This window comes from Pygocentrus nattereri, chromosome 5 (genome assembly GCF_015220715.1).
Source record: "Pygocentrus nattereri isolate fPygNat1 chromosome 5, fPygNat1.pri, whole genome shotgun sequence".
In the NCBI taxonomy this organism is placed as follows: Eukaryota; Metazoa; Chordata; class Actinopteri; order Characiformes; family Serrasalmidae; genus Pygocentrus; species Pygocentrus nattereri.
The window spans coordinates 13,064,402-13,079,209 of NC_051215.1; the positions used below are offsets into that span (position 1 = coordinate 13,064,402).

At 39.3% G+C, this 14,808-nt stretch overlaps 1 protein-coding gene across 1 annotated transcript; it reads left to right on the plus strand.

Annotated features, from left to right (window-relative positions):
• The first annotated feature begins 1,206 nt into the window (after positions 1 to 1,206).
• On the plus strand, positions 1,207 to 13,451 carry LOC108416157 (hydroperoxide isomerase ALOXE3-like). The gene is made up of 14 exons (XM_037538495.1): positions 1,207 to 1,215; positions 1,788 to 1,983; positions 3,493 to 3,574; positions 4,377 to 4,499; positions 4,582 to 4,676; positions 4,771 to 4,943; positions 5,033 to 5,176; positions 5,365 to 5,568; positions 6,107 to 6,193; positions 6,329 to 6,498; positions 6,620 to 6,738; positions 6,892 to 6,992; positions 9,267 to 9,437; positions 13,257 to 13,451. The coding sequence occupies exons 1-14, from the start codon at positions 1,207 to 1,209 to the stop codon at positions 13,434 to 13,436; spliced, it is 1,854 nt and encodes a 617-aa protein (XP_037394392.1). The 3' UTR covers positions 13,437 to 13,451.
• Positions 13,452 to 14,808: the final 1,357 nt, after the last annotated feature.

The following is a 14,808-nucleotide window of genomic DNA, read 5'->3' on the forward strand; positions in this document are numbered from 1 at the left end:
CAAAACTAAATCACAACTTCACATTACTACTAAATAAGAAAAGTTGAGTCCTGAGACCATCACAGTATGTTCTCATTTACAGTGCAGGCTTAAGATTATCCCCAAGTGGGAGCTATTAATACTCAAATTACTTAAAGATTAAGTGACCCTTAGTCCCACAATGGGGAAATTTCACCACCTCATCACCATCAAATTTCATCACCTCATTGAACCCTTCTGTGCAGTAAAACACCACATACACATTCATGAATGCATACACACTAGAAGGCAGTGTGCAGACTTGCCCAGAGAGGTGGGCAGCCCTATCCGCAACACCCGCGGAGCAGTTGGGGGCACTTCAGTCACGTACAGGGGATCAAACCAGGGACCTTCAGGTCACAGGGCTGGTTCCCTAACCTGTAGCGCATGACTGCCTCAGTGTGTGTGCCATTGAAAGAGGAAACCCACAGTATACAATATATACAGTTTTACTTCATTTATACAAAGTGAAAGGCCCAAAATGATACAAAACATTCCGTAAGTAATAATTTGACATGCTGGCATGATAGCCCAGCTAACAGGCCCCTCCAATAATATTCTAGATGCATGAATTGAGTTGGCAATTGAACAGGTCTTCACAATAGAACATAAAAGCAACAGCTATAAGTTTAATAAGGAATGGTATTTTTAAACTGTGTATTTCTGCTGTATTCTGGGCCAGCACTCGGCTCGCAAAAGAGATTTTAATCTCAAAACTTTACAACAAGTAGTTTCACACAACTGTAAGTAGCTTTTAAGATGCTCATGTAATATGTACTAATTAATGTAGAAAGAGCAAAGAGTTGACAGTGTTAGGTAGGTTTTAGATGTAATGGAATACAAGTATTGGGAACACTTTTTCAGGATTCATATATATACAGGAATTAAGTATGTTTATTTAGTCCAAGTTACATTCTGTAAAGGCAGTATTCCGAATAGAATTGTTCTTTTGTGACATTTTTCCTACTTTTCGACCCCTCTTAATTAATGACTTGTATAGAATTACCAAAGCTCCTGCTGAAGCCTGAGTAGACAGAAAAAAGCACTGTAATGAGCCAGTATTAATCTCAGTGCTATTGAGCTCATTTAGAAGATGATCAAAAATGATCAAAATCCCCTCTGTAGTGGACATGTTTGTGAGTGAGAATGTAGGCTCCACAGTTAACTGTTGAGTAAGAAAGATGCACAATGTGGAAGGTAGGCTGGGGGGGGGAAGGCAACACAAGGAGTATATGTAAAAAAAAAAAGAAAAAGAAAAAAAAAGTAAAACAGTATGCATGATGCCAAGAGCCAAAAGAAAATGTGCTGATTTTTACTGAACAAGATTACATTGATCAACCTAACACTTTCAAAGTAAATCTGACAGCTCATTTAATTTAATTGAAACACAACAACTTAGTTCTCATTCAACTTGGTTTTACATGCATTTAAGTATTATCAAGAAGAGAAGATTCAGAGCAATTTCTTTGTGCCCAGCTGTGAGTATATGTGGCTGAGATGTACTTCACTCATAATTTGCTCATATTTCTGAAGGATTCATGAATGAGGCCCATTTTTATAAAAGGTTTCTAATTTACATATTAAACTGTGATGTTGAGTAATGCGTTTGGAATAGAAGGGAAAATAAACACGATGGCAAACATTCCCTGATCTCTTCAGGAAGTCAATAGAGCTCAGAGAAAGTGTATGGTTGTACAGTGAACAGAAACAATGTGCTGCGTAGTATCCCAACAGTATGTTAGTAATCAGAATAATACGTTCCCCAACAGAAGACGCTGACTGTGTCTTGCAAAGAAAGTCTTGGGCCGTTCTTCCTGGTTCAGCTGGAGCTCAAGGCACTCGAGCTTGAAGATTACTGGTTCTGCTCTAAAGTTATCGTCACTGATCCTGAAGGACGCCAGTGGCTTTTCCCTTGTTACCAGTGGTTGTCTCCTAAGAAGAAAACAATTCTCAGAGAAGCTACAGGTTTGTAACTACAAATATAGCAGTGTTAGAATATGCTCATTTATGTTTATGCTCACCCCAAAATTGGTCATGAATGTTAGGTGTTCTAAGTAGTGGCAGATCTAGAAAATTTACCAGGGGTGTCAAAGTAGGTGTCAGGTATTGCAAGTGGGGGTGAAGGAGTTAAGGGGGGGGTGCAGTGTAACACTGATAGCCATTTGTGATGCAATTCTCCCTTGAAGACACAAGCACCTACCCCGCAGCAAGGTGGAAGCCAATGACATGGCTGAAATTTTGAAGAGGCATCTGGGGTGGCCAGTGAGATTTTAAAATGCTGCCTTATTTAAATTTGCTACTTGAAAAAAAGAAACTAAACAGGAGCCATACAATTACAAACAGGTAATTCAACCTCTCTGCCACAACTTGATTGTGACAAATGACTTGTCTTATGTTGGATAATGTCTTGGGGCGTTTTCACACTTGTTTTGAATACTTGAGTCTGCACCCAGGACGGGCTCTGGGGGAGGGGCTCATTATTGTCAGTTGCTTTCATCACAAGAATTCCGTTTGAATTGAGTCAGTACAACACTTCCATATGAGACTTTTTGCAATCAGGTTTGCAAAATGGAAGTTTGCTGCTATTTATCTTCTTTAAATGCAAAAACCCAAGCAGCAAAAAACTTGAAAAACCTCTTGTCTACAGAAATGCTTTCCCCACCATTAAAACTTGAAAAGGGAAGTGAAGCGATATGTCAAAGCAGTCATGTTACAAATTGAACCAATTACACAACTGCACATGCGATGCCGCGGACAGATGGCTTCCATATATGCAGTGTGCCATACCAGAGTATACTGGAAGCAAACCCCAGAACAATGATTTCAGGAGGACCAGAGATTGGTTCTCTTGAAATAGGTGGTCTGGGGGTTTGCTTCCAGCGACAACTTAAAAATGAAGCACTGTAACTAAGTGTTTTCACACCAGAGCTTTTTTCCAGATAAAGGAACATTTGCTCAGTGAGTTCAGTACATTTGATCATGTGAAAACTGTTTACAAAAGCTCTAGTGTGAAAATGCCCTTAGTTTCATGGAATCATCTGCTGCAACATTTTACGCTGTGTGAATTCATGTTCTTGCCAGATTAAGTTAAAGAATTCTATAATTGTCTTTCTTTTGATTTTGTTGGTGGTGATGTAGTTCTCGTTTCTCTGATTGTTCTCTTAGCTGTTGTGTGCTGCCTTCTTGACCAGGGCTCAGTTGAAAGATATTTAAATTTCCCTGTGCTTCCCATGGTTAAATGAAGACGGAGAAGAAAAAAATAAAAATCACCCAAACAGTGAAGAATTTACTGGCAGGGTTGTTAGTTTTAAAAAAATGTCATTATTTTGTATTTCATTTAATTTCTGTTAGATTCTTAGTTGTTTCAGTTAGTCTTAAGGGTGCACTAATAGTTTTGTTTTTATTTTCTGAAAGGTAATAGTAGCTTATTACTAAATTTTTTTTCAATGTATTTTTTCCCCTTTTTCTATGTAGCCAAGTTGAGCCACAAGGACACAGAGGAAATGGCTGTTGGCCATCGGCTTGAAGATGTTGCAAAAAAATGTGAGGACTTCATGTAAGTGACATTCCTCTAAAATCAATCTAACCTGTCTGTGATTGTGTACACAGTGGCTAATGCAGCACTTAAATAATGGAAGCGTAGTCACCAGCTTAGCACTGTGCAGATTGCATATATGCACATAACGCGGTTTCTAAATCAATATAAACCTTTCTAATATAAAGTTCAGACACTTTCTTACTTATTTCTACATTATCTTGAGGAAATATGCAGAAATGATAAGATCAGAGATTAACCACACATTTGTGCTTAAACCATTAGTGATCACTAGATCCAGGATGTGGCTTCAGCAGAGCTGCCAACTTTTTTTTTATTACTGTCTGATGCGTTGCCAATATGTAAGTTAAAGTCCCCAGAAAGAATGATTTTATCTTAACTTGTGGATACAATTGATATTTATTCCACAATTTCTGCCAAAAAATTACTATTTCACTTTGGAATGAATTACTATATTAAAAAGGTTGATCACAACATACTCTCACATACAGACAAATTCATAAACAGTGGTATTTTTGCAGTTCGTCACTATAAATGCATGCCACTCCTCTTCACCTGCTCTTACTGTGTGCATAAATCTATAGTTTTCAGCAGCAGCTTTAAGAATAGCTGCATATATCTCCATCTTAGCTTCTGAGCATTTCAAAAATGTTGTGCATCTTGTGAATTTTACTGTATTTCATGGTTTTACCATCAGAAGCAGAAGAGGTATGTTAATAATTGTGGATTCTCCTTGGTGAAAGCCATTCCAAATGTAAAAGCATTTACGACAGTGTGATTGTGTGCGCTGTGTGTCTTGCAGATGGAGTGTGTATGACTCTGAAATTCCTCACATTGTACAGGTGGACTCAGCAAGTGGTTTGCCTTATGAGGTTAGATTCTCCTTCACGAAGGAAAAGGAGTTTCAGCACTTACTGTTAAGAGCGTAGGTTCCACCTTGTAGCTGTAACTGAATGAATGTTTGTACTGGTGGTTCATGTTTAACACATCTTCTTACTGTATTTCAGTTCACTGAACTTAAAAGTGAACTTTCAACCCACAAACACATGGAACAGTATGGAGGAACTTGAGGATCTTCAGTGGAACGCGCCTTGGACTCATGGTATTTTTTTTCTCAAGACATTGAATGCTTCTAACTTTTAGATCCGACCACCGCCACCATAACAGACGGTGTCTATACTGTCTGCTTTTTCCAGAATACATCAAGAAACACTGGATGAACGACACGTTCTTTGGCTACCAGTTTCTGAATGGCTTGAATCCCATGATGATCAAGCGTTGCTCAAAGCTGCCCAACAACTTTCCAGTCACTAATGACATGGTCAAGTCTGCTTTACCAAAAGAGAGCTCTTTGGAAAAAGAAATGGAGGTACAGTGTGAAAAAACAGTTCTTTGAGTGATTTGCCACTTATTACATGTGTACCTTTTTCTGATTTCCCTTTAAATGTGTTCAATCAGAAGGGAAATATCTTCCTGTGTGACTATTCAAGACTAGGTGGAATTGTGGGAAATGTGATAGATGGGATTCAGCAGTATCTGGCTGCCCCTCTTTGCTTACTCTTCAGCAATCCTCAGGGCAAATTGCTGCCCATCGCCATCCAGGTAAGACCTCAGACCTCAGCTGAAGACACTGTTTGCTATTGTCTTCAACTGCAAATAGACATAAGCAAGGATTAACCTCTTAAACCAGCCAGGACCTGCCAGGGGTCCAGAGCTTCCTTCCTCACTGGGAATTGTAGAGTTTAAACCTTTTCACTAAGTTGAATAAAAGCAAACTTTCTTTCTCTTAGCTGAAGCAGAAGCCTGAGGCGCAGAACCCCATTTTCCTCCCCACTGACTCCAAGCATGACTGGCTTTTGGCGAAGCTCTTCGTGAGAAACGCAGAATTTAACGAACACGAGCTGAACTTCCATCTACTACGCACTCACCTGTTGGCTGAGGTCTTTACCATGGCAACCCTGCGTGCCTTGCCCTCTGTTCATCCCCTCTTCAAGGTAGGTGCTACCTATTTTTCTTCCAATTTTCAGTTAGAAACATATGTGCTTTGATGCACATGCAGAAAAGGGAAGTACTTAAGATCAACAAAGCTCTTTTAATGATAAACTTGATAAAAATGTAAACTTGATTATAGTGGTACCAAAGGTTGATTCCTCCCAGGAGCACACAGATGTTTGAATGATGCACGTTATCCCCTCTGTTTTAGCACTTTTCTTTTTTTTGTTTTTGATGGGACAGTAGTTCGTACTTTGATTTATTTCTAACACATCTATGAGGGTTAAATATACCAGTGTATATTTACACCAGACTCTTACAGTAATACTACAGATCCAAATAAAAGCCATTTGGAACCAATTAGCATTGTGGCAATGAGGTTACATTAATTACAATGTTGTACAATGTACACTTAGGTGAGGTGTAGTTACCTAGGTGTGGAACTTTTAAAGATTCACATGAATGGGACCTGCTTGAGGAGCTTGTGAACTATTGTTTAGTAAAACATGATAATGCAGTTATTTGCTTTTCATCTCACAGCTTCTGTTTCCTCACATTCGCTACACACTCCAAATCAATATCATGGGGAGGAAACTGCTGATGTCAGCTGAAGGGATTTTTTCCATGGTACATATTTCCTTTAAGAACTTTATCATTCCAAAAGTATACTTGTGGAAATGCTTATGACTGATGTTAGTCAGCATTCATCACTATCTGGGTTTCTTCAGTGATTTACCTTCTCTTTACATCTTTACCACACAGAGCTGTGCTATAGGTCTAAAAGGAATGATTACACTTATGAGAAGAGCGACTGCCAGTCTGACCTATAGCTCTCTGTGTTTGCCGGACAACATCAAGGAGAGAGGCCTGGAGAACATTCCCCATTACTACTACAGAGATGATGGCCTCAAGTTGTGGAACATCATTCACAAGTACGATGAAGCTACATTAAATGTAGACTGTAAATATACTAGGCAGTATTTTTATACATGTATGACAATGAAGATTTCTGTGTAAATGGTCAAGCTATCATATTAACTGTGAACCCTCCAGGTTTGTGAACGGAGTGGTGGCACATTACTACACCGATCGTGATGTCCAGGAGGACTCCGAGCTCCAGACATGGCTGACGGAGATTGTAGAACATGGCTTTCTGAAAAATGACAACAGTGGTGCGTGTTGTGATTTTAGTTATTTTGGGACTGGGTTAACAGTCGTACTGGAATTGACGCTGTAATCATTTTATGTTTCTGTGACTTTCATGAAGCATGTAACCTATGGTCTGTTGTTCACTGGTCTAAAATGTAACCCCCCCCCCCAATTAGGAATCCCCAAGTCCTTCCACACAGTGGCTGAACTCGTCAAGTTTGTCACCATGTTGATCTTCACAGTATCAGCCCAACATGCAGCAGTCAACAATGGCCAGGTTAGGCAGTATCATTTTGCTTAAAGCAGATTGTGGTTCATAACAAAGATGGACTTGTGCCAGTGTTCGCAAAACATCTCAAAGTAACACCCTTTTGAGTTTGTCAAATTGCACCAGTAAAATCATGGGTACGGATGTCTGTTTTGGGCAAAAATGGGGAGGGCGGCACTTTGGAAGGTAGCTGAGGGGTGTTGGGCTTTCAGTTTGAACAAAATTCAGCTATCAGTTTTAACAAAATTCAGTATAACACCAGTTGTACATCAGTCCTTTTTCAATCTTTAGAAAATCAAAGCCATCCCACTTTATATAGTTTATTTCTTAAAAAGCCAACTGACCTAAAATGAGTAACTTGGTTTCTTTGTTCAGATTTATTAAACAAACTTCTGCTGTACAAAAAACATATAAAAGAATATCTCCCTCTTTTTCTGTTGGTGCAAATGTGGACAATCACATTTCTCAGCCCAGTAAATGACTGAATAGCTAATTTTCTCCAGTTACCATTATTGCCAATGTTACAATGGGTGATCTTGCCATCAAATGTAAATCAATGTATATTCACTAACATTGTGGCCAATGGTAGGAGTTGCTGACTTTCACTGATGCACTATATGGACAAAAGTATTGGGATACACTTCTTAATGATTGAATTAAAATGTTATTTAGTCTTATTGCCGCAGGTGTATCACATCAAGCACATAGCCATGCAGTGTGCCTAAAAACATTCCTAAAAGAATAGATCATTCTGAAGAGCTCAGTGAATTTGAGCATGGTATTGTAGTTGGATGCCACCATTGCAACAAGTCGGTTCATGAAATTTCTTCCCTCCTAGAAATTCTAAAGTGGAAGTGTTTAGGAACCATAACAATTCACCAAGCACTGAGGCACATAGTGCGTAAGTCATAAACATGTTGCTGACACAATAACTGCTGAGCAGAGTTCCAAACCTCCTGACATCAGCACAAAAACTGTGGGCCAGGACCTTCATGGTATGGGTTTCCAGAGCCAAGCAGCTGTATGCAAACCTTACATCAAGCACAATGCCAAGCGTTGGATGGAGTGGTGTGAAGCGATGACTGGAGAAGTCTGATGGTCAGGTCTGGGTTTGGCAAATGTCGCAAGAATGTTACCTGCCTGACTGCATTGTGCCTGATGTAAAGTTTGGTTTGGGAGGGATATTGCCATGGAGTTGTTTTTCAGGGGTTGGTTTAGAACCCTTAGTTCCAGTAAAGGGAAATCTTAATGCTTCAGCAGACAAAGACATTTGACAATTGTATGCTTCCAACTTTGTGGGAACAGTTTGGGGAAGAACCTTTTCTGTTCCAGCATGACTGAGCCCCAATGCACAAAGCAAGGTCCATAAAGGCATGGCCAGGTGAGTTTAGTAGAACTTGACTGGCCCTCACAGAGCCCTGACCTCAACCCATTTGGGATGTACTAGAATGGGGATTGTTGGACAGACCCCTCATCAATCATCAGTGTCTGACCTTGCAAATGCTCTTCTGGATGAATGAGCAGAAATTCCCTCACACACAAAATCTTGTATAAATCTTCCCAGAAGAGTAGTCATTGCAGAGGGTGGACCAACTCCATATTAATGCTTATGGATTTAGAATGGAATATCATAAAATCTCCTCTAGGTTTAATCTGCAGATGTCCCAATATTTTGTCCATATAGTGTAATTCAATGCTTATGCAACAGTGACATTGAAATTTCAACCATGATTATGCTGATGAAAAATCAGTGATGGATCAATGTTGCTGTCTAGGTAGCTATAGTATCTTAACTTCAGGTAAGATTTAGTTAATGGAAATTTGGTTAACTTGGCTGCACCTTTCCTATGTTCAGAAATTACTGGTTATTACTGCTTGACAAAATACAGAATATACACTACAATTAACCCATTGTTATCATATTGTCTGCGTTTGTCTTACCACTCACTGCCAAATATGCATTCATGCTCACACCATTGTTCAAGTTGGAAGACAAATATTCATTTGAAAAAGGGCAAAAGCTCTGTAGATATACTCCCTCCCTAATAAAAGTCTTGGTGCAGACAGCTGTGGAGTCTGATTAGGTGCCTCATCCCTCTTTTTAGTACTTGCCTTTAAATAAGTGTCTGAGATGGCTTTGGTCGCATGGCACAAAGCAGTGATTTCAGTATGGCTTTTATATCCTAATTCAGTTGGTCAATGGAGTGGATGTTTATTCATTTTATTTATTTTTATTCCAGTATTCTTGATTCACATGGCTCCTGACCTTGTCTGTTTTTTCAGTTTGACTTTGGAGCTTGGATGCCCAACTTTCCCAGCACAATGAAGGCTCCTCCTCCCACCACAAAGGGACAAGCAACGGCAGACTCCATTCTTGCAGCTTTACCTGATGTCAAGCACACACTTAAAGTGATGTCTGTCTTACACCTGCTGAGCATCAAGTCCTCAGATCGTGTGAGTCCAAATTCAGCACCAACAGTGTCTGTCTAGGCCTAATGTGCTGAGTATTTTATGTCAGTTTCAGGTGTAATTCAGACAAGGTCTACTAAATACAGTCTCTGGGCAGTGTGCATGAAACACTTGCATGCATATGCATTTGAGGGAGGGACTGCTAAAAATGAGTGGAGATGTTAGACATGTGGCTGAATGCATATTTAGCTCCATTTACTGAAGTTTAAGCAACTGACAGCAGTCAGTTTTGGGTTTTCTCTGCCTTTTAAAAACCTGATACAGTGAGGCAGTGACATGGAACATTCTGATGTAAATTAGCAAAATATCATTATGAACTTAACCAACCTCCTTTAACAGCCAGGACCACCACAGGTATTATGCGGGTGATGAATCATTCTCAGCACCACAGTGTCACAGACATAGTTTTTAAACACCTCAATGTCACTACTGGACTGAAGTCCACCAACCAAAAATATTCAGCCAACAGCGTCCTGAGACCACTGAAGGACAAGAGGATGACCAATACAAACTTTGCAGCAGCAGATGAGCTACTGTCTCTGACTTTACATCTACATGGTGGACCAACAAGGTATGAGTGTCTAATAGAGTGGACAGGCACTGTGCACTTTAAAAGCTCCAGCAGTGCTACTGTCTGATCCACTCATACCAGCACAACACACATTAACATGCACCACCATGTCTTTGTCACTGCAGTGCTGAGAATGATCCACCACCCATACGATACCTGCTCTGTGGTGGTCCTGTGGGGGTCCTTATCATTAAAGAACAGGGTGAAAGGGAGCTGACAGAGTTTGCAGGGACACAGATGGACTACAGTCTGTAATCGTAGAACTGCAAAATGCACCTATATGGAAAACTGAGCTGATAAAATAGATAATGAAGAAACAAGGTAGGTGTGCTTAATGAAGTGACCGGTCATACATTCAGCAACAGAATATTATCTAAATTCTCAGAATCAAGTGCTTGTTTCAAAGCAACTTGCTAAGATTTTCACTCTCAACTTGAAAATATGAGGAAGCAGCTCATGACTTGAGGCATGGGGCACAACCTAGCACCTCTAACTTGGCAGAGCTGACATTTTTAACTAGGTCTACAATTACCCACATTTCACTTTTTGATAATATACATGCGCAAATGTTCTTCAAACTGAGTTATATCTTATATTATAACTTGCTCATAATAAATACAATGCTACCTATTCCAAATCTGACTTTTATTAAATGTTTCTATTCACTTTAATAGCCTTAAAATGAAAAACCTCTTCCAAGTAATTTCTTGGGCTGTAGTGGCTACAAAAGTGCAGTTGAACTCAAACTGATGATAAGCTATATGAACTCTCCAAAAATCGGTGAAAGAAATTTGTAGCATCTGGCAGCTCTCTGCATGCACATGTGTTCAAAAACAACCCAAGATGTAGATGTGCAAGAAGGGGGCTCTTTTAAACCCTGTGCCTCACAAGCATGCAGTCAGTGGGCGGGGTTGAGTGCAGTTTGCATGGTTAGCTGCAGTCTTACCAAGTAGTATGATTTCAGGCACATTGCGAAGGCACATTTTATGCACAACCCCAATTCCAATGAAGTTGGGACGTTGTATAAAACATAAAAACAGAATACAATGATTTGCAAATCCTTTTCAACCTATATTCCATTGAATACACTACATTGTACCAAATTGGTTGGAATTGGAGTTGTACATTTTCCCACTATATACACTAAGCAAAGGTGTACTACTACCAAATATAAAAAAGCCCCAAAAAGACATTATCAACTTGAACATGTACTACTTAGATAACTGGATGATTATCTGAAGGTATTTTGAGCGAGCCTTCCATGTTAGCCATCAGGTTCTTGTGGCCTCACTCTTCCCAGTGGGGCCACAAGAAGAAAAGAAGAGGAGGGAAGCAGAGAAATGAGGACTGAATCTGAATGTCATGCTAAATGTAATGCTAAGTCATAGGTTTATTCTATCCATCTGCACATAAACACCTTACTGTACATATTTCACTTTCTGTAACCCCTACCGTGCATCTTTCACACCTAGACACTGTTTCAGTAACAATATATGCACATATTTATTCAGGACTGTTATTATGTGCTGCTATTGCACTGCCTTTTTCATCTTAGGTTGTAGATCTGATTGCAGATTTTTGTATATGTCTATTTGTATATATGCCTATAGATTTTTTTTTTTTTTTTGTATTCTTTTTATATTGTTTCACCCTTATTACTGTGCTGTGTGAGTGCTGCATTTCCTTTGAGATCAATAGTGTCTGTCTGCCTATCTAGCCATCCATCCACACTATATTGCCAAAAGTATTCGCTCATCTGCCTTCACATGCATACGAACTTAAGTGAGATCCCATTCTTAATCCATAGGATTTAATATGATGTCGGCCCATCCTTTGCAGACATAATGGCTTCAACTCTTCTGGGAAGGCTTTCCACAAGGTTTAGAAGTGTGTGTGTGTGTATGGGAATTTTCGACCATTCTTCCAGAAGTACGTTTGTGACGTCAGACACTGATGTTGGACAAGAAGGCCTGGCTCACAATCTCCACTCTCTCATCCCAAAGGTGTTCTCAGGTTGTGGTCAGGACTCTGCAAGCCAGTCAAGTTCTTCCACACCAAACTCGCTCATCCATGTCTCTATGGACCTTGCTTTGGGCCGCAATTATGTTGGAACAGGAAGGGGCCAATCCCCACAAAGTTGTGAGCATGAAATTGTCCAAAATCTCTTAGTCTGTTGAAGCATTAAGAGTTCCTTTCACTGGAATTGAGGAGCCGAGCTCAACTCCTGAAAAACAACCCCATGCCAAACTTTACACCTGAGCTCTATATGCACTGTTCTTGAGCTAATCTGAAAGCCACATGAAATTTGGAGGTCTGTTGTGATTGACTCTACAGAAAGTTGGCAACCTCTGCGCATTATGCACCTCAGTGTCCGCTGACCCCCCTCTGTAATTTAACGTGGCCTACCACTTCGTGTTGTCATTCCCAATCACTTCCACTTCGTTATAATACCACTGACACTTGACTGTGGAATATTAAGTAGCGAGGAAAATCCATGACTGGACTTGTTACACAGGTGGCCTCCTTTCATGGTACCATGCTGGAATTCACTGAGCTCCTGAGAGCGACCCATTCTTTCACAAATGTTTGTAGAAGCCGTCTGCGTGCCTAGGTGCTTGGTTTTATACACCTTTGACCATAGAAGTGATTGGACCACCTGAATTCAGTGATTTGGATGGGTGAGTGAATACTTTAGGAAATATAGTATATCTGTGCCGGTCTGTCTAAATGTAATCTAACAGCTACTGCTCTACTTTCACAAACCTCACTAATAGCTACTCTAGTTGCCAAAACCCAAAATTAAACTGTCCCAAGATGCTGTGCAGGTGTAGATGTGCTAATAAGCCATGGAATCAATGTGTTCACATCGATAGAGCACATGGTGGAATGGAGAATTTGTTGCCCTCTATGCACATCTCCTCTGTTTCTTCCTCATGCTCTTGGGGAGTTTGCCTGATACCACTAGGAGTCTGAACACCTAATTCTAGGACAATTTTGTACTGGATAATGTACTTTATTAACATAATTAACTAAATTGAACCTAATATGGCACAAATCAATAACCAGCTTCTAAATGCTTTTAAGGGGCTGTTCTCTACTGTGCTCTTCTGCGCAGTTACACGTTTTCTTGCTGCATCACACAACACATTTTTAATGATATTTGCAATGTTTTTCATACTTCGTGGATATAACAATGTTGTTAAACAATGCCTTCCTCCTTTGTATTCCTGCAGTATCCTTTTGGATATTACCCGGAGGAGCTCTTCGTCGAGGCTGTGCCCCTTCAGAAAATGGAACAGTTCAGGCAAGATCTGAAGGCTCTCGAGGGTGAAATAGAAGCAAGAAACAAGAATCTTGAGCTTCCGTATGATTATTTAAATCCGAAGAATGTGGATAATAGTGTAGACCTGTAAGAAAATGGATAATCAATCTGCTGAAAAGATTCTGATTGCACTCCAGATTTTCAAGTTTGTAGTTTCTGATTGTTTTCTGCCACTTATTGTCTGCAGAATTAGTTGCAGTGTTTAAGTTTAGTTTAATTAGTAAAGTCTAGTGTTAATTTAGCATTTAGAAATGAGGTTAACAATAACAATAAAGTTACATGCATGCAATACAGCCCCGATGCTTGCTTGCAGTAAAACCTAAGCTTATGTTGGGAAAGCTAGAACTAATGGTATTAACTCATGATTTTAATTTTAAATTTAATCATGATGTGAATGAGAGCAATAGGTAAGTGAAATTCCATCAGTGGAATATGAAGTTTGGTACTAAACTGGATATTATAGAGCCATTTCAGGGTAAATCCTTTTGGATGTTACTGTTGTCTAATATGACCTGATTCAGAGTAGCACTGTACCTAACCACCAATCAATATGATGTGGTCTTTGCAGGATGATCTTTACTGCCCCTACTGTTAAATTTCACCGGACTGTCCTAAGCTGCCCTATAGAGCCTTATACAGCTGGATTAAATGTGTTGGATAAGGCCAGTGGTGCAGGTTTCATTTCAGCTTTTGGGGTGTGGCATGGGGAGACGCACTGATCATAGCACCCAACTCACGATGGTAGACATCCTTGTTGTTCCTGAACATTAAAGTCAACAAATGATTGTACAATTACAGATATAGACCATAATTGTTGAAAAAGATCATTTTAAATAATTAAAGAACACATACTGTGGGGGTCTTATTTGTTTAATAAAATCCAAAAGCAGTGCTTCTAAATGGTGTATTCACTGTGCATTAGGCTTTGTTTTATTATGGCATGTATTGGCACAATTGCTAATTATTGTGCATGAATTAATTGCTTAAATTCACATCTTATTAGTGTACGATTGGCAACATCTGATTCTTATGCTTGCAGCTCTAGGGACTTAAATAATAGAAAATAATAAATGAGACATCAACACCTTAAGATGTGCTATAAATTCTGAATTGTGGTGTTGGTCAACACAATTAACAGGCTGTAAACACCCATTAACTATATTAATAAATATGAACATGGTTTTCAGGAGCTAAGCACAAGCAGGCTCAGAAAGTTTCAACACATTTTACCAACCTAACACGGATAAACCTAAAAAAATTAAAACCTAAAAGAACTAAAAAAATGTAATTATTTGAAAGAGGTTTTGATTTTTTTTTTAGGTCAAACTATCATGAATAAATGCTGGATTTTTGATGCAAACTGTTTTTTTGAAAACGTGAATAATCTCTTGATTACAATATTAAGTTATAGTAATAACATACATTTAGATAATCATGCCCAATATTGCATAGTTGCATTAACT